Genomic DNA, 25,784 nt, shown 5'->3' with positions numbered 1-25,784 from the left:
CAGTTTAGCATTTATTTTTTCACAGTGAGATAGCATGGTATAAGGGAAAAAACAAACATGCACTTTGGATCCTCAAAGATTTCCATTTGAATTATGGATCTTCATCATTAGCCATGTGGTTAACAAACTTCTCTGAATTTCAGGTTCCTTGTTTGTTAAAAGAATAAAGTATAATTGTTATCAGGATTAAGTTAGTTTATGCATAGACCTTTATAAAGTGGAAATTATGTAAAAAAGCTTTGAACTTTACTATGAAAAGGTATAGAATTTACCTTTTCCCCCACAGGACGTCTTTTTTTTTTTTTAAGAAGTACTAAAAGGTATAATTGGGAAGGAAATGCTGAGCAGGACCTAAATTTGCTCTAGAGTGTCTTGGAAAAGACATTAAAAAACCCCCCAAAACTCATTAATTGAATGTCTACCATATATCCAGCATGTACTAGGAGCTATATGAAAAATCAAGATTAATCTTTTGAATATACGATTGTTGAGATTTGGATTATCCTGAATCCGAGAGTTTTTCAGGTCATGGAGAAGGTCTCTATCTCCATAATTTAAACAACTAATGTTGCTACTTTTAAATTTCTTTTTGTCCACCTAAATTTACCTTTTTTGACAGAATGAAGGGAAGATCAATATTGATTAAATATTTGGATATAGGGGCTTCCCTGGTGGCGCAGTGGTTGGGAGTCCGCCTGCCGATGCAAGGCACGCGGGTTCGTGCCCCAGTCCGGGAAGATTCCACATGCCGTGGAGCGGCTGGGCCCGTGAGCCATGGCCGCTGAGCCTGTGCGTCTGGAGCCTGTGCTCCGCAACGGGAGAGGCCACAACAGTGAGAGGCCCGCGTACTGTAAAAAAAAAAAAAAAAAAAAATTTGGATATAGCCAGCCTGTCACTAGAGAATTAAGAGGGTGGTCTAGAGATGAAAAAATAGACTTAAGAACACATACATACACACAGTAAGTGAAAGAAATGCCTAACCATTATGGCAAAAAATATTTTCAATAATTTACAATTAATTTTAGGAATATCAAAATGTGTGAATCCTGGAAATGATCAGAAGTATTCACACAGCTCCTTGTACTCCAGGATAACCAGTTGGGACAGTGTGTGGGTAATACAAAAATCATTTCTATTTTTGGAATGCCTTACATACTTTTCAACAGAATTTCCTTTTTAATTACAGGATTAAAAGGAACCTAAAGGGATGATATGGTCCAGAACCCTGATGTCAAGTAAATGGATGATTGTTCTTCCGGATATGGTCTTCCCATATATTGTCGCAGAAATGAATATTGCCATTCTAGTATTTTAACAATCTCTGGGTCATTAAATTATTCTTTATTTTCATTACATTTAGTTTGTTGAAATAGAAACAATTGTAGTTAGCATCTCTTTAAGTTAAACGTACTTTGAGTGCTAGCTCTTACTCTAGTTTCTTGGTACCATATCCTTTAGTTTTCTCTCTGAAAATCTATTTTCTGTTCTTATAAATGCTTTTGTTATCCATCTTTGTACCTCATTAAGTTTATCTTTATTTCTCTAAGAATTGTAAGGCGTAGTGAAAGGATTAACTTTATATTGTCGTGGTTTTTACTTGCTTGTCTCCAGTTTTGGGGGCAGTACAGAATAGCCCCTTGTCTGGCATGTAGAATATATTCAATAAATGTTTATTGAATGAATAAGTGTATGTTTTCATTCTATTCACAGCTTGATAGCATGCTAGTTTTCATTTTTTGTCAAGTAAGGCAAGAAATTTAATCCTTATAGGGTAAGAAACTGAGGCTTAAATTTGTTTAGTGACTTTCCCATGGTCACAGAGCCAGCACTTATTTGGTGTAGGGATTCCAAATGAAGAGCTACCACTAATTATACAGCATTTCCCTATCTTGTTTCTCATGGCCAAACTCTTCAAAGCTCCAACTGCAATTTGAACAGTTTAACAGCATGATTTTTCTCCATGAAGAGAGAGAGAGAGAGAGAGAGAGAGAGAGAGAGAGAGTGTGTGTGTGTGTGTGTGTGTGTGTGTGTTTAAAGCCTCCTTTCCCTCACTTTTTGGCACTGTAGCTGCTTTCTGGCTCCAATATCAATCTGTCCCAGCCTCTACACTGCAGCCAGAATCTGCTCTCCAAAAGGCAAATGTGACCATGTTATGTCCTAATTTAAAAACCCTTCAATGGTTCAACATTTTACGTTCAAGCTCCTTGCCAGATTATGTTCAAACTCCTTGCTGTACTAAATAACGCATTCCGATATCTGACCCCTTCAACCTCTAGTCTTATAGCTCATCTTCTCCTCTTTTGCATTCACTTAACTGGTGATATCAAACTTTTCACAGCTCCCTGACCCAAGAGCCTGTTTCACTGATTCCTCAGCCTGGAATTACTTCTCTTACCACACTCTAGACTCTAGGGCCACTTTTGCTACAGTCAAAAGTTCACAAAAAACAAAAGTAAAACCTATGAGTCACTTACATAGTTATTAGTAAAAGTTTATTGTGTGTACACCAAAAAGACAGCAAACTGGGAGCACTCAAACCAAAATATGGAATGAGGCTCAGGGGTATATTCTGTGAAGACTGTGAGTGTGTATTCTCTACAGTGACTGGTTAAAATATTATAATTTTCTCTTTTCATTTTTTTTTGCAGTTTAAACTTCAAACGTTGAGTATTCAACTGCTTTTCTTTCTTTTTTTAAATTATTTTTTATTATGTAAGTTTCAAGTGTACAGCATTATAATTCAACACCTATATACTCTGCAAAGTCATCACCACCACAAGTCTAATTATCGTCCATCACCGTACAGTTGATCCTCTTCACCCATTAAAAAAAAAAAAAATTTATTTGGCTGCTCCGGGTCTTAGTTGTGGCACATGTGATCTTCCTAGTCGTGTGCGGGATCTTTAGTGGCGGCATGCGGGATCTAGTTCTCTGACCAGGGATCCAACCTGGGCCCCCTGCACTGGGAGTGCAGAGTCTTAGCCACTGGACCACCAGGTAAGTCACCCCCGCTTCACCCATTTTGCCCACCCCTCCTAGACTTTTCTTAAATGAAAGGGAATTGGTTAGTGGTTACCTCATACCAATTTTTGGGAACTATTTAAGGTCTGCTTATGATTTTCACATGCATAAGCAAAAAGTAACCCAGGTCAAGTTAACCTCTTATCCCGCAAAATAAGCTAAATTAAGCTTTGCTTGTATGACTAACTGGTTTTGTTCGCTCAGGGTTCAAGTCTGGCGTCTGTGTTTCATTTTAACATTGTAAAGTGTCTCTTAACCATGCCCGCAGGCAGAACTGATTGCTCCGTTTTGTATGTGTGCCCACACCTTTACAGGCTTATATCCTAATGTCTGTATGGTCGTATTGCACTTAACAAGTATCCACTGTCCCACCCCCATGCCCCAACTAGGCGTCTTTGTACCCCAAGGTACTCACACAGTGCTTGGCACATGCTTTGTAAATGTTCAATAAATGAATGGAGTGAAAATATGGCTGAGAAAGAGGGAAAAGAAATGGAAAGCTAAAGGCAAAGCTCTTTAGGGAGAATATTAATTGTTTTGGACATGCGAATGGTGAGCTGTGAGGAGGATCAAAAAGGCATAAAAGGTTGAACCTCAGCCTTATAGGAACTTACAACCTCGATGGGAGGCAAGATATGCATCCTAAAGGGCATTAGGAGGTAATTAGACATCTGGGTGAAAATGGCTCGTACCGACTGTATTATAGAATCTTAGAGGCTGGGGAAGTCCCTGCTGAGAAGGATGTAAGTGAGAAATGGCTTAATCAAGTGCCGTCTAAGTGCAAGGGTTTTTTCGTGCGTTAAGCAATTTAATCTTTACAAGCACCCTATGATGTGGATGTCATCTCCATTTTAGTGACGAAGAAACACGCTCAGAGAATTTAGGGCTTTCAGCGTCCCAAATTACCACGTGGAAGAACCATCATTTGAATTTGGGTCGGTTGCCTCAAATGCCCCAATCATTTCGCCCGCAGTTGGGAGCCACAGGGCTCGAGAGTGGCCCTCCCGGGGTCGCCGGTGGCCCAAGACCCTGCGCCAGCCGCGTCCCGCGTCCTGCTGGCCCCAGCCCACCCGGCGCGCCCTGCCCCCCTCGCGCTCAGTGCGCCGGCGCGTCCGGCCGCCCACCTTCTGGGGAGAGGCCCGCGGCGGAGGCGGGGCCGGGGCTCCGGGGCGGGGTGTCCGCGCGCTCTCGAAGGTGGTGGGCGGAGAGCGAAGGGAGGCAGGGAGGAAGGGGGGCGGGCGCGAGACCGTGGCGAAGGAGGAACTTGTTGCGCCGGCGGCTGCGTGGTGTCGCTCCCTCCGCGCCAGTTCGCCCGGGCGGGCGCGGCGGCGACGGTAGCGGCGGCGCGGGGACGGCGTGATGCGGCGCTACCTGCGCGTCGTGGTGCTGTGCCTGGCCTGTGGCTTCTGCTCGCTCCTCTACGCCTTCAGCCAGCTCGCCGTGTCCTTGGAGGAAGGAGCGGGCGGCGGTGGCGGGAAGCCGCAGGCCGCAGCGGCTTCCTGGCTCGCGGGCGGCGGACGCGGCGCCGGGAGAGGGGCGGGCAGCGCGGGCCCCGCGGCGCATCCCGGCCCGTCTGACAGGTACGGGCCGTTCCCTGTCGGGGTCCGGGGCGGGGGGCGCGGGGTAGCTGGGCTACGCCCGACCCGGGCTGCCTGCGGGTCAGCCCCGCGCCTCCCGCCACCAGGCCCGCGTCTCCCGCTTCTTTACCGCAGACTCTGATCCCCTTTGCTCGTTTCCCTCCTCCTCACCCTGGGGGTGAGCCCAGCGCTGCTCCAGTCCGAGAGCACCCCACGCTTTTTGTGTTTGTCTTCAGACCCATTCTTTAGGCACTATTCACAGCAGTTAGAAATTAATTTTCAACTCTTAGTTGACAGTTGCATTTTCTTTTTCCTTTTTTCTTAGGATTCGTTGAAAATAAGAGGGTCCTACCAAAGCCTTCTTGTTGTCTGGCTAGTGGGAATTCCCTCTTGTTTCCATGGCGTTCAAGTTGAGATATTTAAACATCGGGCTGGCGCCCTAGTTCAGTTTTTTCCCCCCTCCTGAATGGGACATTTAAATTTCCTGTTAATGCTTAAAATTTTCATTATTTGCCGGTTAGTTAAATTTGGATAGAGCATTTCTGCGGACTGTGAATTTTTCTTCAGGAAACGATCGGGCTGTCGTGAAACTTACAGCAAGTTAAGAAAAATAAGCGATACTTAACATGCCCACGTCTTTTTGTGTGTTGGGATAGAGGTGTTTCTCTTTAAAAATCGGAATTTAAAAAGCATAATGACATAAGTGTATTTACACAGATCACTGTCAGAGTTGGAATCAACATGAGATTTAAATGGAAAAAGCAACGCATTACGAATGCTTAACAAAATCTGAGCGTTTCCACTTCCTTGAAAACGAGGCTCCTCTGTTTGTGGGCACCTCTCTTACTCCGTGTGCTCCCTTAGTAAGAGGTAAAGGCTGCTTTGATATGAAAAACTTCCTACGGGCTGATAGGAGGAGGGAGCGCAGATCAGCTGTAGGCTGTTAATGTTCTTCTGAGAGTTGATGGCCATTCCCAAAATGAAAGGGGACGTTTGGGCAGAGGAGCAGCATGGAAAAGCTGGATTGTCCTGTTTTCACCCTGTGATTTGATTACAGTCAGGACTCTGTTAATAAAAGCAGAGCTGCTTTCCAGAGCCAGGTTTGTCAACGCTATTATCTGTTCTGGGAGAGGCCGTGACTGAAGACCTGGATGAGCTCATGAAAAGCTAATGGTGGTCTGTTATGTTCCAGTGAAGCATTTATTTAAAGTTATGGGGAAGAAGCTATTTTTGCATTGGGTAGAATTGTCAGGAAGCAACATTTTTATCAAAACATTGAATGAAAGTGGACTATGATATTAGCATTTCAATCTGATAGAGTAACATTCATCTTTAGTGCCTTGTCTGAGATACTTAATATTTTGTGACAAATTTTTATAAATTGTATCTGCTTGGCTAGCTAATTTTAACAAAATTACATTATTTGAAATTCAGAAAGTCAGTGCTTCAGTTTTAATGAATGTTTTATAGAGCCATTACTGAAATCTGAAGTTTGATGTGTCAGAGTCGAGTCAACTAAAAAGCTGTATATATTACAGGTCCTCTGGGCAACATAATTCCTCATTTTAAATGAGGCACACATTTGAGTTAAAACTGAAGGTGTATGGGCTTCCCTGGTGGCGCAGTGGTTGAGAGTCCGCCTGTCGATGCAGGGGACGCGGGTTCGTGCCCCGGTTCGGGAGGATCCCACATGCCGCGGAGCGGCTGGGCCCGTGCGCCATGGCCGCTGAGCCTGCGCGTCCGGAGCCTGTGCTCCGCAACGGGATAGGCCGCAACAGTGAGAGGCCCGCGTACCGCAAAAAAAAAAAACCCCAAAAAAGCAAAAAAAAAAAAAACACCTGAAGGTGTATCATTCTTTGTAAAGAAGTGTGGGCAGAGGAGCACCCTGGAAAAGCTGGATTGTTTGTAGCCTATGATTTGATTAAGGTCAGAAGATTCCTAAGACATCAGGACTCTTCATTTTAAATATTATCATTTATAACATCTTTTTAGATTTCTCATAGAGTTCAGTCAACTTTTTTGGCTACCATGGGATATGGAGTAGGTATTCTTAACCTCTTTTCCTATGTATAGTTTGGTGGAGGTGCAGAGGGCATCAGTACCAGCATTAGAAACTATGTATCCTTTGATTGCTCTGCAAGTGCTCTATCTATAAAGCTGCTGTGATAAGAACCTAGTCTAGATAGCATTACATCAGTGGAAAATGGGGCTATGAGGCAAGCAACATCTTCCTTTTTTTGGTAGGACTTGATTATCATTGCATTCTTACTTTTTTTAAAGCTGTCTTACCTCAAAGATTAAAACTATTATTTCTCTCTCTCATTTGAAACATGGGATTATGGTTATACCCAGTAGGTTCCAGTGGTCAGACCTTATAGAAAATATTCATTGCACAGAATTCCACGACAACAAAATACTTGGAAATGTCCTTGCACGTTCTCAAAGTAAAAACTAGAAAATGATGGAAACAATTTTTCAGTGAAATTTATTATTAGTGAGTTCATTTTGTTTGAATCCATTATTTTGGTATTTAGAAAATGGGTAGATCTTAGTGTCAGACAAACCTGTGGTCTCATTCCGGCCCTGTTTCCTGTGAAACCTTGACCACCTCTCTGCTTCACTTTTCTTACCTGTAAAATGTAGTTTGTATTTACCTTAATTAATTTATAGTAATCAGAATTCTTAGTTGTCAGTCACCAAAGTCCATTAAAACTGACTTAAGCAAAACAGATATTTATAGGCTTCTATGGGTTGCTGGAAGGAACAGGATTGAAGGAAGAATTCCCCGGGCAGTTCCAGGGACATCAAGGACTGGGGACTCTTCCTCTTCTGCTGTAGACAGGCTTTGTTCCTGGGGTCTTTCAACTTCTTGTAGTGTTTCATCTCTAATCTCAGGTAGAAAATTCTAGAAAAAGGCTCTCATTGGACTTGCATCACACACCCATCCTTGGATCAGCCAGTGTTGCCTGGGATGGGGGCCTCTGGTTCTCTGGGCTGTGTTCCTTGCACATCCATACTGCAGACAGAATCCCATGACTGGCGCTGGAGAGGAGTGCTGCGCCAGTGGAGAGGAATGCTTGGGAGGTAGTGGCTCTTCCACACAGAGGGACTCTCTGAAGGTGCGCAGTGTGGACAGACTGTATTTAAGGTATTCAATCTAAAGCACTTATCTTAAAGCACTGACCAGATGTCAGTACTTCAGAAGGAGTTAAACCATGCTCTGGCTTTTTAGATACTCTGGGTGATTAAATTCTCACATTTCACTGATGACAGCGATTATCAAGATTTCATCCCATTGAGGCTGTACAGCATATCGGTAGTAGGGAACCAAGAAACTACCAGGCATTTCAGTGATACCATTTCTGGACCCGTCATACCCTTACTGTGAATGACTGTTAACTGGGAGGTAGTCACCTTACTTTCCTTTTCAGACCTGGTCAGGCCATCAAGTTATGGTTTCTGCTGGGTCCCAGGAACACTAACTAGTAGGATATACTGAAAATGTAGAGTGGGAAGAGTCAGGGCTTTGGAAACAGACTTCAGCTTTGCCACTCACTGGCTGTGTTAACCTTGAACACGTTTCCTCATCAGTTACAAAGAGGTAAGAGTATCTGTGATAATTGGGTTGTTTGTGGGAATTGAAAAAAATAGCTTGTGTAGATTACTTGGTATGGTGCCTGGCACAATAAAAATATAGCTAATTCAGTGATGGTTTTGATCATTTAAATTTTAAATGATTTTTTTTTTTTTTTTTTTTTTTTTCAGTTTCTGACCTCTGGGAAAAATGTCCTCAGGCCCCAGTCCAGACCTGCTAAACCAGAGTCCCTGGGAGTGGGGCTTGGGAATCTATATTTTAGATGTGTGCTCCAGGTTGTTGTTACAAAGCCAAAGATTGAGAACCATTGATTTAACTGAGACTGATTTGACCACTATTTTTGCGCTATTGTTTTTTGGGGGAGAAATTTTTTGCCTCTTCCCTGCAGTTATTTTTGAAGAAGAGAGGAGTTAGGCAGTGAACAGTGAAGAAGGCTGAATTATTTACTAAACCCACCTTAATCTCTGCTTTGTTGATACAGAGACATCTTAGATAAAAACCAGTATTTTGCACCTTGTATTTCAGTTCACTGAAGATCATACTTCACATAGCTGTAAAGTGCTTAGCACAAACCTGACTAGTAAATTAATTAATGTTGTTCTGTGCTTTTGAACAGGAAAGTGATTAGGTTAATGAGGAAATACTGTGTACTTTTGACATAGAAATCCTATTTTAAAACATTAAGATTATTATCTGTGTGTCATACCTGTTGGAAATACTTCCTCCCAACATGTTAACTTAAATTTTTTTCAGAGTGTATGCCACGTGAAGTTTAAAATTTTTATGTGTTCAGATTGGCAGTTTTTTCCTTATCATTTTTATTTTTGTCATGCATAGAAAAACTTTCTACCAGTGGGTTTTTTTTCCCTTTTTTTTTCATTTAAATCTTTAATTCAGTTTTTTTTTTTTTGAGAGAGTTTAGGTTGTACAGTGTGATGCTAACTTATTTTTGAAGTGGTTAGATAATTGTTCATTGCCATTTGCGTATAAGCAGTTCTTTTCACACTTCTTGAATATTCATGACACTAGATATTTATGAAAAAGAAGACCTGACTTAGATGTCTGAAGACAATTTTTAGTTGAAAATGAGTTGTGCAGGAACTGATCTTTAAATAATGGTGGTTAGAACCATGGGAATGTTCTCCTTTAACATGACTGTAAGCATCTTTATTTCTCTTGCAGTCACAGTGCAGGTATCCGTGCCTTTAAGGTGCATCTTTGGTGAGGCACCTCATTCAGACTTCCACATTCTTATGCTGGATATGCCTAGACTTATCACTGACTCTCCACAATGCAGATGGTTTTCACTAAAGCCTCATGGCTATCATGGACATTTAGAAATGAAAAAAATCTTTTTCAGTTTGATTTAAAAGTATGAAAGATCTTCTGCTGTTGCATTTAAGTAAACTTTAAGTTTGAGGACTGTTATTGTGGAGAGTGTTACTGTTAAATGCTTTGTTTAATCCAGAGCATGACGTCTCAATTTTTTTTTTTTTTTGTGGTATGCAGGCCTCTCACCACTGTGGCTTCTCCCATTGCGGAGCACAGGCTCCGGATGCGCAGGCTCAGCGGCCATGGCTCACGGGCCCAGCCGCTCCGCGGCATGTGGCATCCTCCTGGACCAGGGCACGAATCCGTGTCCCCTGCATTGGCAGGCAGACTATCAACCACTGTGCCACCAGGGAAGCCCTTTTTTTTTTTAATTTTTAAATTTTATTTTATTTACTTTTTTATACAGTAGGTTCTTATTAGTCATCAATTTTATACACATCTGTGTATACATGTGAATCCCACTTGCCCAATTCATCACACCACCATCCCCACCCCTTCGCAGCTTTCCCCCCTGGTGTCCATACGTTTGTTCTCTACAACTGTGTCTCAACTTCTGCCCAGCAAACCGGTTCATCTGTACCATTTTTCTAGGTTCCACATACATGCATTAATATATGATATTTGTTTTTCTCTTTCTGACTTACTTCACTCTATATGACAGTCTCTGGATCAATCCATGTCTCAAGAAATGACCCAATTTTGTTCCTTTTTATGGCTGAGTAATATTCCATTGTATATATGTACCACATCTTCTTTATCCATTCATCTGTTGATGGGCATTTAGGTTGCTTCCATGACCTGGCTATTGTAAATACTGCTGCAGTGAACATTGGGGTGCATGTGTCTTTTTAAATTATGGTTTTCTCTGGATACATGCCCAGCAGTGGGATTGCTGGATCATATGGTAATTCTATTTTTAGTTTTTTAAGGAACCTCCATACTGTTCTCTGTAGTGGCTGTATAAATTTACATTCCCACCAACAGAGCAAGAGAGTTCCCTTTTCCCCACACCAGCATTTATTGTTTGTAGATTTTTTTGGTGATGGCCATTCTGACCAGTGTGAGGTGATACCTCATTGTAGTTTTGATTTGCATTTCTCTAATGATTAGTGATGTTGAGCAGCTTTTCATGTGCTTCTTGGCCATCTGTATGTCTTCTTTGGAGAAATGTCTATTTAGGTTTTCTGCCCATTTCTGGATTGGGTTGTTTGTTTCTTTAATATTGAGCTGCATGAGCTGTTTATATATTTTGGAGATGAATCCTTTGTCCGTTGATTCGTTGGCAAATATTTTCTCCCATTCTGAGGGTTGTCTTTTCATCTTGTTTATGATTTCCTTTGCTGTGCAAAAGCTTTGAAGTTTCATTAGTTTCCATTTGTTTATTTTTGTTTTTATTTTCATTACTCTAGGAGGTGGATCAAAAAAGATCTTGCTGTGATTTATGTCAAAGAGTGTTCTTCCTATGTTTTCCTCTGAGAGTTTTATAGTGTCCGGTCTTATATTTAGGTCTCTAATCCATTTTGAGTTTATTTTTGTGTTTGGTGTTAGGGAGTGTTCTAATTTCATTCTTTTATATGTAGCTGTCCAGTTTTCCCAGCACCACTTATTGAAGAGACTGTCTTTTCTCCATTGTATATCCTTGCCTCCTTTGTCATAGATTAGTTGACCATAGGTGTGTGGGCTTATCTCTGGGCTTTCTGTCTTGTTCCGTTGATCTATGTTTCTGTTTTTGTGCCAGTACCATATTGTCTTGATTACTGTAGCTTTGTAGTATAGTCTGAAGTCAGGGAGTCTGATCCCTCCAGCTCCGTTTTTTCCCCTCAAGACTGCCTTGGCTATTCGGAGTCTTTTGTGTCTCCATAAAAATTTTAAGATTTTTTGTTCTAGTTCTGTAAAAAATGCCATTAGTAATTTGATAGGGATTGCACTGAATCTGTAGATTGCTTTGGGTAGTTTGGTCATTTTCACAATATTGATTCTTCCAATCCAAGAACATGATATATCTCTCCATCTGTTTGTATCATCTTTAATTTCTTTCATCAGTGTTTTATAGTTTTTTGCATACAGGTTTTTTGTCTCCCTAGGTAGGTTTATTCCTAGGTATTTTATTCTTTTTGTTGCAGTGGTAAATGGGAGTGTTTCCTTAATTTCTCTTCCAGATTTTTCATCATTAGTGTATAGGAATGCAAGAGATTTCTGTGCATTAATTTTGTATTCTGCAACTTTACCAAATTCATTGATTAGCTCTAGTGGTTTTCTGTTGACACTTTTAGGATTCTCTATGTATAATATCATGTCATCTGCCAAGAGTGACAGTTTTACTTCTTCTTTTCCAATTTGTATTCCTTTTATTTCTTTTTCTTCTCTGATTGCCGTGGCTAGGACTTCCAAAACTATGTTGAATAATAGTGGTGAGAGTGGACATCCTTGTCTTGTTCCTGATCTTAGAGGAAATGCTTTCAGTTTTTCACCATTGAGAATGATGTTTGCTGTGGGTTTGTCGTATATGGCCTTTATTATGTTGAGGTAGATTCCCTCTCTGCCTGCTTTCTGGAGAGTTTTTATCATAAATGGGTGTTGAATTTTGTCAAAAGCTTTTTCTGCATCTATTGAGATGATCATATGGTTTTTATTCTTCAGTTTGCTAATATGGTGTATCACATTGATTGATTTGCGTGTATTGAAGAATCCTTGCATCCCTGGGATAAATCCCACTTGATCATGGTGTATGATCCTTTTAATGTGTTGTTGGATTCTGTTTGCTAGTATTTTGTTGAGGATTTTTGCATCTATATTCATCAGTAATATTGGTCTGTAATTTTCTTTTTTGGTAGTATCTTTGTCTGGTTTTGGTATCAGGGTGATGGTGGCTTCATAGAATGAGTTTGGGAGTGTTCCTTCCTCTGCAGTTTTTTGGAGGAGTTTGAGAAGGATGGGTGTTAGCTCTTCTCTAAACATTTGATAGAATTCACCTGTGAAGCCATCTGGTCCTGGACTTTTGTTTGTTAGAAGATTTTTAATCACAGTTTCAATTTCATTACTTGTGATTGGTCTATTCATATTTTCTATTTCTTCCTGGTTCAGTCTTGGAAGGTTATACCTTTCTAAGAATTTGTCCATTTCTTCCAGGTTGTCCATTTTATTGGCATAGATTTGCTTGTAGTAGTCTCGTAGGATGCTTTGTATTTCTGCAGTGTCTGTTGTAACTTCTCCTTTTTCATTTCTAATTTTATTGATTGGAGTCCTCTCCTTCTTAATGAGTCTGGCTAATGGTTTATCAATTTTGTTTATCTTCTCAAAGAACGAGCTTTTAGTTTTATTGATCTTTGCTGTTGTTTTCTTTCTATTTCATTTATTTCTGCTCTGATCTTTATGATTTCTTTCCTTCTACTAACTTTGGGTTTTGTTTGTGCTTCTTTCTCTTGTTCCTTTAGGTGTAAGTTTAGATTGTTTATGTGAGATTTTTCTTGTTTCTTGAGGTAAGCTTGTATAGCTATAAAGTTCCCTCTTAGAACTGCTTTTGCTGCATCCCATAGGTTTTGGATCCTCGTGTTTTCATTGTCATTTGTCTCTAGTATTTTTTGATTTCCTCTTTGATTTCTTCAGTGATCTCTTGGTTATTTAGTAACGTATTGTTTAGCCTCCATGTGTTTGTGTTTTTTACGTTTTTTTCCCTGTAATTCATTTCTAATCTCATAGCATTGTGGTCAGAAAAGATGCTTGATATGATTCCAATTTCCTTAAATTTACTGAGGCTTGATTTGTGACCCAGGATGTGATCTGTCCTGGAGAATGGTCTGTGCACACTTGAGAAGAACGTGTAATCTGCTGTTTTCGGATGGAATGTCCTGTGAATATCAATTAAATATATCTGGTCTGTTGTGTCATTTAAAGCTTCTCTTTCCTTATTTACTTGCATTTTGAATGATCTGTCCATTGGTATAAGTGAGGTGTGAAAGTCCCCCACTATTAATTGTGTTACTGTTGATTTCCTCTTTTATAGCTGTTAGCAGTTGCCTTATGTATTGAGGTGCTCCTATGTTGGGTGCATATATATTTATAATTGTCATATCATTTTCTTGGATTGATCCCTTGATCATTATGTAGTGTCCTTCCTTGTCTCTTGTAACATTCTTTATTGTAAAGTCTATTTTATCTGATATGAGAATTGCTACTCCAGCTTTCTTTTGATTTCCCTTTGCATGGAATATCTTTTTCCATCCCCTCACTTTCAGTCTGTATGTGTCCCTAGGTCTGAAGTGGGTCTCTTGTAGACAGCAAATATATGGGTCTTGTTTTTGTATCCATTCAGCAAGCCTGTGTCTTTTGGTTGGAGCATTTAATCCATTCACATTTAATGTAATTATCGATATGTATGTTCCTATGACCATTTTCTTAATTGTTTTGGGTTTGTTTTTGTAGGTCCTTTTCTTCTCTTGAGTTTCCCACTTAGAGAAGTTCTTTAGCATTTGTTGTAGAGCTGGTTTGGTGGTGCTGAATTCTGTTAGCTTTTGCTTGCCTGTAAAGCTTTTGATTTCTCCATCGAATCTGAATGAGATCCTTGCCAGGTAGAGTAATCGTGGTTGTAGGTTCTTCCCTTTCATCACTTTAAATATATCATGCCACTCCCTTCTGGCTTGTAGGGTTTCTGCTGAGAAATTGGCTGTTAACCTTATCGGAGTTCCCTTTTATGTTATTTGTCATTTTTCCCTTGCTGCTTTCAGTAATTTTTCTTTGTCTGTAATTTTTGCCAGTTTGATTACTGTGTGTCTTGGCATGTTACTCCTTGGATTTATCCTGTATGGGACTCACTGTGCTTCCTGGACTTGGGTGGCTATTTCCTTTCCCATGTTAGGGAAGTTTTCAACTATCATCTCTTCAAATATTTTCTTGGGTCCTTTCTCTCTCTCTCTTCTCCTTTTGGGACCCCTGTAATGCGAATGTTGTTGTGTTGTTGTCCCAGAGGTCTCTTAGGCTGTCTTCATTTCTTTTCATTCTTTTTTCTTTAGTCTGTTCCGCAGCAGTGAATTCTACCATTCTGTCTTCCAGGTCACTTATCCGTTCTTCTGCCTCAGTTATTCTGCTATTGATTCCTTCTAGCGTAGTTTTCATTTCGGTTACTGTATTGTTCATCTCTGTTTGTTTGTTCTTTAATTCTTCTAGGTCTTTGTTAAACATTTCTTGCATCTTCTCAATCTTTGCCTCCATTCTTTTTCTGAGGTCCTGGATCATCTTCACTATCATTATTCTGAATTCTTTTTCTGGGAGATTGCCTATCTCCACTTCATTTAGTTGTTTTTCTGGGGTTTTATCTTGTTCCTTCATCTGGTACCTAGCCCTCTGCCTTTTCATCTTGTCTGTCTCTCTGTGAATGTGGTTTTTGTTCCACAGGCTGCAGGATTGTAGTTCTTCTTGATTCTGATGTCTCAATTTTTAAAACATTTTTCGAGTACTGAAATTTGGAGGAATTTAATTTGTGAATCATTTATTGTTTTAAACTTTTGAAATAAATATAAGTTCACAGGATGCTTCATAGATACCCCATTTATCCTTCACTCAGTTTTTCCCCAGTAGTAACATTTTACACGAGCTTAGTGTAATGCTACCGTATCTGGAATATATGTGTGTCAACATAGTGGAATATTAGAACCCCAGAAATTGACATTGTACAACCCATAGACCATCTTCAGACATCACCAGTTTACCTGCACTCGTGTGTATGTGCAGTTTTATGCTGTTGTATCACGTAAGTGAAATTCGTGTCATCACCCCCACAGTCAGGATACAGACTGTTGTATTACCACAGAGATCCCTGTGCTATCCCTTGATCAGTTTGCTTGTAGACAAGCCACCTAGAGCTAGAAATATTAAGCCATATGAAACAGGGGGATGAGTCATGGTAAAGTTTTATTTCAGTTTGATCCACAATGGAAAAACTTTGCATTTATGGACTTCACTGATTCTGGATGTCATTGTTTACTGAAGACATACCCATTTAGGTCAGCTACAGTTTTGCCCCATTAAAATTATTTAATAGAGTTACCTCTTTGAATTTTGTATGTCTAATGTTCCATTTTCAGTAGTTTTAAGGAATAAAAGCAAAAGCAGCTAATAATCGGAACTTGGATAAGTACCTTTACTTTTCCAATATTTTTAAACTTTTTTTTTCTGGCCTGAAAATACAAGTACTGTCTGTCTCAGATTAGTTGCTTTTCCTCATTTATTGCTTGTAGTGATAGTTATTGGTACATAATGAGTTCTCAGTATGAGTTTCTACTCTTTATCTTAATCTTTAAAACCAAGTTTTCAGAAGTGAAAGAATGTAAATTTGGGAGATAAGAAACTGTGAATAAATTATGCCCCCTTTTGCTAGCAGCAGCTCAGTGTTTTATGTTTTTTTTTTTTTTAATGGTAAGGAGGATGTATACTCACTAGTGCATATGTTTTATATTTCCATTAAAGAAAGACAGAAAGAGAACATTCTTTCTGTAAACTGTGTTTTCTGACATTGAGTTATGGTCAAGAAAGTTACCTAAAACTTGACATTTTTTTCCCTGTAATTTCATCTGCATTAATCAGTTTACATTGATTACATGATCCAGCCATTCCTCTCGTACGGGTGTGTGTGCGCACGTGTGTGTGTATATGTATATGTGTGTGTCTGTGTGTATGTGTGTATATATATATATATATATATATACTCAAGAGAATAGAAAACATACGTTCATGTTAAAATTTTACATGGATGTTCATAAAAGCATTATTTATAATAACCAAAAAGTATCAACAACCCAAATGTTCATTAACTCATGAATGGATAAAGAAAATGTGGTATATCCATCCATTCATAAAAGGGAATGTTATTTGGCCATAAAAAGGAATGAAATGTGCTGATAAATGCTACAGTGGGTGAACCTTGAAAATACACTAAGTGAAAAAAGTCTGACTCAAAAGGTCACATATTATATGATTCCATTTATCTATGGAGGCAGAAAATAGATGCATGATTGCCTAGGGCTGGGAGCAATACAAGTTGAGGCAGAAAATGGTATTAATACACAATTTCAAGCAGTCATTTTTACAAAAAAATTTAGTCATTTTCTTTGAGACTTCATTTTTATTTTCATTTTCTACTGTTGGAAGATTTGACAGAAGGAGATGGAATAACCAACTTATTTCCTTCCTGGAACAAAGGGGCACTTTAGGTGTTGATTATAAATAAATTGTGGATTTGTTGAAAGAAAGCTTTGATGATGTCTGTATCTGAAAGATGGAGATACCTATTTGAACAGGTTTGTTGTGAGGCTTAAATGGATGTGAGAACTCTTGAATCTGAAAAAAACTCTGTGTTAGTTGTTGCCACTTCCACTCAGCCTGTCTCTACAAATAAGTGCAAGACTTAAAAACTACATGACCACACCTGGAAGGGGACCAACAAATTTCCTGATCAGGTTGTACATTTTACTGGTCTGCACACATTTTCTGACTTATCAACTAAGATATGTTAACTTTTTACGCTGTGCTTGAAAACGGTGTCCATTTCAAGAAAAAACAAATTATAGTGTCACTTTTTTCCATTCATTTAAAAATTCTGACGTAGTTCTTCATGCAGTAGTATACAGAATAACTTAGGCAGGACTTTAAAAGCAACCAGTGCCTGACCCTGTCCTCAGGGTTTCTGATTTAACAGGTCTGGTGTAGGGCTCTCTGGTGATTTCATTGTACATCCTGGATTGAGACCCCCTGTCTTAGCCTGTTGACATTTGTGAGAGGTGTGATCAGAGATGTTGCAAATATGAAATTTCATAGACCTTTCACTGTAAGAACAGTAACTTATAATTGAATTAATGGTGATGGCACATGAGGTGACCTGGTTTAGTGACTCACTCTGACTTCATACTTGCTTGTGCAAACCCAAGCCTCCACTGTACTGAATTTCCAACTAGACTATTGTTTTGAAAAGGAATAACAATGAAAAACATAACTTTTTGTAATGTGAGCAGTTGTTGTTGTGTATTTGTGGGGTTTTTTAGCTCCAACCTGCAATCTAAGAAGAAAGTCCACATTTGATCCCCCATTTTAGCTTGTGAAATATAGTGAAACTGAGATGTGTAGGTAATGAAACTGAGCCATGAATATCAACTTGGTCTCTTATTTCCAACTTAAAACACGATACTTGGTGTTTTAAGCTTGGATTGAGGATTAATTTAAAAGCATTTAAAGATTCTCTCTTTCCTTTCTACCAGCATTTGTGGCTTAAATTTTGCTTCAGGATAAGCAAATGTTTTGTTTGGCAGAATGGATTTTATTCTAAGGGGGATATGTGCAGTTCATGAAGGAAGGAAAATTTTAGAAGTATTCCAATATTTTCTGTGTCATCTTAGGAGGAGATCTTAATATATTAAGAGCGTTCATGACTAAAAAACATTTCCAGTCTGTGGTATTTTTTTGCCTAAAGGTTTTAAAGTTCTATTTAAAGTAGTGCTACCCTAAGTAAGGGAGAAATCAATTTCCAGAAATCCTCAAGTTACCATAGCAAGTTGAATTTGCAGTTTTGTTGCTGTAAAAAATAGAACAGTAAGTTTTTATGTTATTGAGTAAATTCCTTGTTAGTTTTAAGCCAAAATACTCACATAGGACTATTTCTGTCTTACTCTGTTAGGTGTAAAGATTTCTCTCTGTGTTACTGGAATCCCTATTGGATGCTGCCCTCTGATGTTTGTGGAATGAACTGCTTTTGGGAAGCGGCTTTTAGGTAGGCACTTAATATTTAATTGGTAGATCAGTGTAGGTAAGATCAGATAGTAGCTAATAAATTTTTGAGTGTAATAAAAATGTGGTCATATGGTCATAAAAATGTTTCTTTTCCTGTAATATTATTATACAAGTAAATAATTAGTTTTCTGATTGGGTTTTCTATTCTTTTTTCCCACTTTGAAGTAGTTATGACTAATTTTTTAATACATACTGTGTATAAAATGATCTAAAAAATTTTAAAGATGTTACTAAGATAAACCATTGTTCTTAGGACAATTTATGATCAAATTTTAGGTAACAGGTAATGAAGTGGTAACCAGATAATAAAGGTAGATTTCCACTGACATTTACCGACATATAGCATTTATCTGACTTAAAGCTGGTATACTGAAAAAACATTTTGTAGGCAAATGGAGACAACTGGGAAAGGATTATATTGGTTATGAGCAGAGGGGTTGAATATTGGGGAATGGGAGGATAAAGATAAGTGTTTAATGAAGGAGCAAATTATATGACATTGTTTATTGGCCCTTTTTTAAAGTTTTTGACTAGTGCAGCTTTGTTCACGTCTCTGGACAATGAAGGCATTGGATTGACTGACTCTCAGGTCCCTTCCTGCTCTAACCTTCAACGAAGGAAACAAGTATTGGTAGGAATGGGATATCAGACTCTCTGAGATAGTAGCAGGGGAGAGTGAGGCTGTAGCCTAAAGTGCCCTTCCCAATAATAAAATTTCTTTATGATTCATTTGAATTTTAATTCTACTCATTCCATTTGCCAGGCACAGTGCTAGGTGCTAAGAATCAGACTGAGTCTGGTTAACATGGCCCCATCCTTCTGGAGCTTACATTCTGATGGGAGCTTCACACTAGTCAACCTGAGACTCTAATAGAGGGTGACAGATTATAGCCACAAAGATGGGAGAAGCAGGAGGGAGGCATCAGGGAAGGCGTTTTTAAGGGAGTGACTGCATGACGAACAGGAAATTAGCCAGGCTTAAGGACAAGAGGTGACATATTCCAGGTGGGAAGAACTGCATTCTTAATAAATATTAGTAGTGTGTATTTTTAAATTCTTGTATTCCCAGTACATTATACATCCCATGAACAACTGGGAATGAATCATTGAAATCACATATTTTAATTGTATCTCATTGCTATGGAAAAGATTGGATGATTGAAATTCTAATATGGGTCAGTCGAGTCAGATTATGTAAACTTTTAAAAACTAACTTTTTCAAGATAATCTTACCATTCAGCTTGTTCATAATTTTGGAGAATGGGAGCTCCATATTTTTCATCCTTTAAAGAGTTTTCTAGCAATAGAGTAATGACAAGCACCACTTAGCTATCTCCGACCTGACATAAATCTGCTCACTCTGGGAGCTGGGTAAGGTTGAAAGCCCCTGTATACTCTGATTTATACAACCCAGGCCCTTTCGTAAGTTACGGCATGAGTAATGATCTTCCTACCTCCTCTGCTGCAGAAGCCCAGGGAAGTTGACCTAGTCTGAATCCTGGAGCCTCTGCTTAGTATTCCTTTTCTTTGAGTCTCTCCAACTCACTATTTTCCCAAAGCTCCCAAGTATTCCCTGGAGGGAATTACATGTGGATAGATACATGATATTGTAAACCCTTGTGCTTTTTTACTCTCCTAAATTTGAGATTTTAAAAGTTATACTCTCTGCCTGTAATATTACATCCGTAGTATAAATCTGTAACCATCTTGTTACATGTATCATATCATTATGTAAAATCTCTTAAACTTAGTATGATCAGGCCACCCAAGATGGCTGTTCTCTTGCTCTCTGTACGTCCCCTGCTCGACCAGTCCATGCCTCACCTACACCCTACTCACATGACTGACCTTCCTACATACTTGCCCCTGCCCCAACTAGCGATGGTTCTGACCTTTAAATCAGAACATCTCCTCCATGATAGCTTATCAAAGGGATGGTGAGGAGCATGCTCCTCTGCTAGTTTCCCTGGTAACCAGTGAGCCAACCTGAGGTCAGTTCTCCCTATAAGTGATTACCCCTTCCCCCCGCCCCCCAGCAAACACTGCTGCCATGTCATCTGCACACAGTAGTGTGCTGCTCCAGGACCTTGCTTTCGACATGTAAGCTCCCCCCATCCATTAAGCCATTGATGTCTCTGCTGGCCTGACTGGCCTCCTCCTTCGGTCTTGAAGCTGGGCAAGTACGGGGCTTGCAGGCCTGCATGCTGCAGCCCAACACTTAGTTTCTTACTTTGCTCTTGGGAATCCCTTATTTATTCAGTCTATTCCAATGTGCCGACAAGCTAAAGTGCTGTCCCATTGCCATGTCATACTCCCCCTCCATTTCAGTATTTAAATAGCACCTCATTTTTGCCTGACTCTGCCCACCTGGGGAAGCTTCTCTGAAATCCCCTCGGCTACCATTAGCTCTCCCATTTTGCCTGGCACCAGGGGGCCCTTATAACTGGCACCATTTTCTTCTCCCCAGACTTGTCCCAGCGTTTCCAATTTGAATTCTTTATGTATTTTGATTAGACTCCTCTGGGGGGTTATTTCCTCCCAATTAATTTATTATACAGTGATCATAAAATAACATAAAAAAGCCCAAATCGCCTCAATACCCACCGCAAGTGTTTTCGCCGTTCCTGTGCATGTGCTTCTAGTAACTTGTATCTGCATGAGTTGTCTGCCCCTGACTGCTCCCCGGTGGCGTCACAGCGCTCACACCTCTTCTGCCTCTTCTGTCCTTGAAACAAACCAAAGTCCCTACCGCAGCTTGCTTCTAGCCCCTTTCCTTCAAGCATCCTTTGTTTGTTCTTTCTCGTCACCAGCAAACATTTATGAGTATCTACTGGCTTTACTTCCTTAAAAAACAAAAAAAGAACACCTTCACACCTCAGCCCGCTAGGAGCAGCACCCGGCCACCACCTGACAAAAAACCCGCTCTCACTGAAGTCACCTCTGACCTCGGAATTGTTCTTTGAGCCCTAATGTGCTTTCTTGTTACCACTTCCTCTTTCTTCCTTTGGACTCTGTCCGTCTCTGGCTCTTGTCGTCTCAGGTTTTGTTCCCGCCGCCTCTGGACTCCTCTCTCCAGTCCTAACTCCTTAGGACTCTGCTCTTTCTTCTGCTGCTCCCTGGATGGTTTAACTGATACCTTCATTCCAGAGCTGTTCTCTGAGCTCCCGAGCTGTGTCTCCAGCTGCACGGTGGTGATTTTCACCTTGCTGACTTGGGCTAGCCCCTCACACCTCCCCTCATCTGGGTTTTGTGTCTTGGTTCATGGTGGGCTTCCCACACGTCAATCAGTCTGCAGTAACTTTTCCCGCCCGTCTCCTTTCATGCTGTTGCTCCTGCCGGCCTCTTCCTTTCTGTCCCTTAACTACCGTGGAATCACTTCTTATCCCGCCACTGTGACCTCCCTTCCGTGCCCACCGCTTCTCCCTTCTCTGTATCCTCATAGTTACTGTACCTGCTGCATCTGTTGTGGTTGCGAATCATTACCCACTTCTGGAGTGTTGACTTCGCAGACGGACACCACGTGGTGTTCATTATTTAAGCCCCATTATTTGGCAAGGTGCTTGGCAACCAGTAAATGACTAGTAATTTTCCCCAGCAGTTTCAGACTAGGTTAGATGTTTGTGTAGTGAGCCGAGTTAGCAACCTTGATTGTTTTCTATTTAAGCAATTAACCATGCTTTCTGATTAAATCTTTCAAAAATCTGTCTTTTCACAACAGCTATAAATTGTGTGAGATTAGGATTGTGGCTTTCTTGTTTATCCCCAGTGTCTAGCATGTGAAAGGAGTTCAAATATTCATTAAAAAGAATTGGATATCACTTATGTTCTAAAAATTATACAGATTTAAGCCTGTACCAGCATTGTGTGAGTGTACTGGTGTCACCATAACCTTAACATTCATTATTGGGAGTTATAATTTTGCCACTTATTAGAGTAAAATGATAGCTTATTATTGATTTATATTCATTGATTATTTCTTGAATATATTTCTGCATTTATTTGGCTTTTTAAATTTTGTTTGTACTTTCTGTATTGATATTTACCTATTGAGCTTTTTAATGCTTATTTTATGAACTCTTAGAATAATACATTCTACCTTTGCCATTGATTACAAATATTTGTTTCATTTTTTAATTGTAGTTTTTTTCATTATGTAATCTCTTAATTTTAATATTATTATGTGACTTGAGCTTTTAAAATAGTTAATCTTTCTCTCTATGATGGGAATTGATTCTCAGTTCATAGTCTGTGTATTTGCTACCTGAACTGTTATCTTAAGTGGTCCCATGCTAGTTTTAAGAGGTATATTTTTACAGACTATTTTAAATTATATTTTAACAATTAATACTTACAAAATGTTGAATTTTTAGATTTTTTTAATCCTTTGCATAAAACCTTGCAGAGTTTTTTTTAAGTATTGTATTTTGTCCCCAGAGTGATTTATATACAACCTTTAAAGTAGTTTTACCTTAGTATATTAATTCACCACAACTCTTTTTTTTATAGTAAGAGGAAAAACTTTTTTTTAAGAGCTACACATTAAGGAAATTATCATTAGTGTTTCTGAATATAGTTTTCCAATTTTGTTCAATTGCAAGTTTTTTTTTTGTTTTTATTTTTTGCGGTACGCGGGCCTCTCACTGTTGTGGCCTCTCCCGTTGCGGAGCACAGGCTCCGGACGCGCAGGCTCAGCGGCCATGGCTCACGGACCCAGCCGCTCCGCTTCATGTGGGATCTTCCCGGACCCGGGCATGAACCCGGGTACCCTGCGTCGGCAGGCGGACTCTCAACCACAGCGCCACCAGGGAAGCCCACAAGTTTTTAAAGATAAGTTCGTGGCAGTTATTTTTTAGTTTGGGGAGATTGTTATCAGAAATTTAATCTGTTTACTTTGAGTCTGTGTACTTAATTATAATGCTAATTACTAGGCTAAATATTGTTATATGTTGTTTTCTTTTATAGAGAAAACACTAATTTAATTATAGGCTAGAAGAACACACTGGAAGCTTTTGATGCTAAATTTCGATTTAAAAAATTTTAATTTTGATTAAAAATTTTTAATGTTTAAATTTTGATGCTGTCTAAAAAAAGAAAAATTATTATTCCTTTACAGCAGAAATGTTACTTAAAATAAGTCTATTCTTAAGGCTTGTAAGTCTGTTTACAGTATTTGTATTAGAATTTTCATGTAAAACATTGTGTTAACTTTTTTTCTGGATTCCTCGTCTCAGCTTTCTACTTTGATAAGTTTTCAAATCTACAGAGGTTATAAGAATAGCATAGTGAGCCACTACATACCTGTCACTAGATATTTACCTATTAGTAACATTTTGCCACTTTTTGGCTGAACTGTTTGAGCGACAGCCTAAATATTCAGCATGTATTGCCTAAGAACAGGGATAGTCTTCAGTACCAACATAACAAAATTGGCACTTACAAGTTATTTAACACTGACAGAATGTTATATTTATATATATTCATATTTCCTTATTTTCCTTTTAATGAACTTTGTATCTTTTCTTCCCCATTCAGAACCCAGTCAAGGAACAAGTGCATTCAGTTATTAAATCTATTTAGTCTTTTTTCTAGAACAATTCCCAAACATTTTTTTGAGGGGGGGACAGGGCAGGGAGGCGTGGTGGTTGGTGTCTTTCTTTCATGACATGATATTTTTGTTTTGTTTCACAGAATGTTCCTTTATTTGGATTTGCCTGTCTCCTTAGGATTAGATTCAGGATCTTTGGCCGCAATATTGCGCAGGAGATCTTGTGCTCTTTGGGCGTTCTATGGGGAGGCATGTGGTGGCAGACAGTTAACATGATTGGTTGTTTGATCCCCTGGTTAAGGTGGCGGTGTCACATTTCTACACCGTAACAGTATCTTTATCCCTTTTGTAATGTGTGGGGATAATACCTTGATACTCTGTGGTTTTAGCATCCATTAATTATTCTTGTTCAAATCATCTATTGCAATAGTGAGTGCAAAATAGTGTTTTTTGTAATTCTGTCATTCCTTCTACATTTATTGGTTGGTATTCATCTTTAAAGGAGGGTTCCCCCTCCGCCTTACTCTTTATTTAGTATCATTTTGGACTCACTGATTCAGTTTTTTAATAGAATGTGTTACCAATCATTGCTGTCACAATTCTAGTCTATGCTCAGGCTATGCCAGATTTAGTCATGGGGACCCTCAGGTGTTACCTTTGAATTATCTGAAGCATTTCTTCTAATCATATATCTGTAGAAAAGTAGGTTATGACTTTAAAATGTCCTTTTTGGATAACATTTCTTTAAATCCACAGGGACTTTCTCTTATTCACACTGTGATTAATACATAGCATATTTTTGTAGATCCTGACAATATTAACACCATTCAGTTGGGACCAAAATTACTTGAATGTCTACTTCCCTACAACTTCTTTGAAGGTTTTAGTTATCCCTTCCTCTAGTGTAAAAGCTTACTTTAGATTTCTTCCAGTTGCAGTTACTTCCTGTTCCTGGGTCTAGGGACAGGGTGGTGAGCAGAGACATCTTTAAAATATGTTTTGTCTTGTCAGTTTAGCTGTTGGAGTCTGTACTGTATATAATGCTTTTGCTAAAAAGGGACACATAACAGAAAAACAAATGCAATATTGTTGACAGTACTACTGCTTTTATAGAAATTGGTGGAAGGAGTGCTAGCAGTGTGATTAGAACAAGCCTTTCTGCAGTGCCTGAGAGCAGGAGTCCCTGGGACTGACCTTAGAAGGACTTTTTTTCCTTGAAGAACATTTGACTTATTTCTCTTGAGAAGGTTTATTATACTTCTGTATGTTGAGAGTTCTGTGCCAAACAGCACATGACTGTTATGGCTCACTCTTTAAATCTCTAGGCTTTTAGCTTTGGGGAAGGATCTAGTTATGGCCAGTTAAGCAATCCGAGCCCATTATAGATTCTCAAATCTTGGTGCTTTAATGAGGGTCTTTATACCCTCATGAGGAACAGGACCTGGAGGCATTTATCAGAAAGCTGAGACAATGGAGAGCTCTGTGAGATTGTTGTGTGTCTTGATTGCCTTCTCTTTTACTTGTGTCGTTGTGGCTTCCACTGCTTTGAGGTGAACTGGGTTCATGTCCCCTTGTTTAGGTATAGAAAGTGTAGATAGTCTCCCCTCTGATAGGGCTCCAAAGTTGTAAACTGAGGGGCTCAACAGAAACGAGGGGAATGGATAGAGGGTGCAGACGAGGACACAGGCACTGCTTCTTTCTAATTCCTGTCAGTGGAAAAGAACAGAGCTTTCAAAAGACCCAAGCTTATGCTGTACCTTATGAGTGAAAGAGGTAGCACAGCAGGTGAGTGGTGGAAGGCTAAACTCTGGTAACCCTGTAACAGAAGATGGTTGGATAGCTGGATAGCCATGTGCAAAATTATGCAGTTGTCCCCTCCTCAAACCACTCATAAAAACCAGTTCCTGGTAGATTGATGTAAATCTTAAAGGCAAAGTAT

The 25,784-nt window shown here is 39.5% G+C and overlaps 1 protein-coding gene across 1 annotated transcript in view; it reads left to right on the top strand.

The window, feature by feature from the left end:
• The first annotated feature begins 4,162 nt into the window (after positions 1-4,162).
• The window catches only part of GXYLT1 (glucoside xylosyltransferase 1), a 47,428-nt gene continuing 25,806 nt past the window's right edge, over positions 4,163-25,784 (top strand). The window contains exons 1-2 of the mRNA XM_029204216.1: positions 4,163-4,601; positions 18,188-18,280. Of these exons, the coding sequence (XP_029060049.1) occupies positions 4,381-4,601; positions 18,188-18,280 (314 nt within the window). The 5' untranslated portion in view covers positions 4,163-4,380. The remainder of the gene's footprint in view (positions 4,602-18,187; positions 18,281-25,784) is intronic.

The sequence above is a fragment of the Monodon monoceros genome, unplaced genomic scaffold (assembly GCF_005190385.1).
Source record: "Monodon monoceros isolate NGI ecotype Baffin Bay Population unplaced genomic scaffold, NGI_Narwhal_1 Super_Scaffold_6, whole genome shotgun sequence".
Taxonomy (NCBI): Eukaryota; Metazoa; Chordata; class Mammalia; order Artiodactyla; family Monodontidae; genus Monodon; species Monodon monoceros.
Note: the sequence above shows the minus strand (reverse complement) of the source record. Positions and strands in the feature narration are given on the sequence as shown.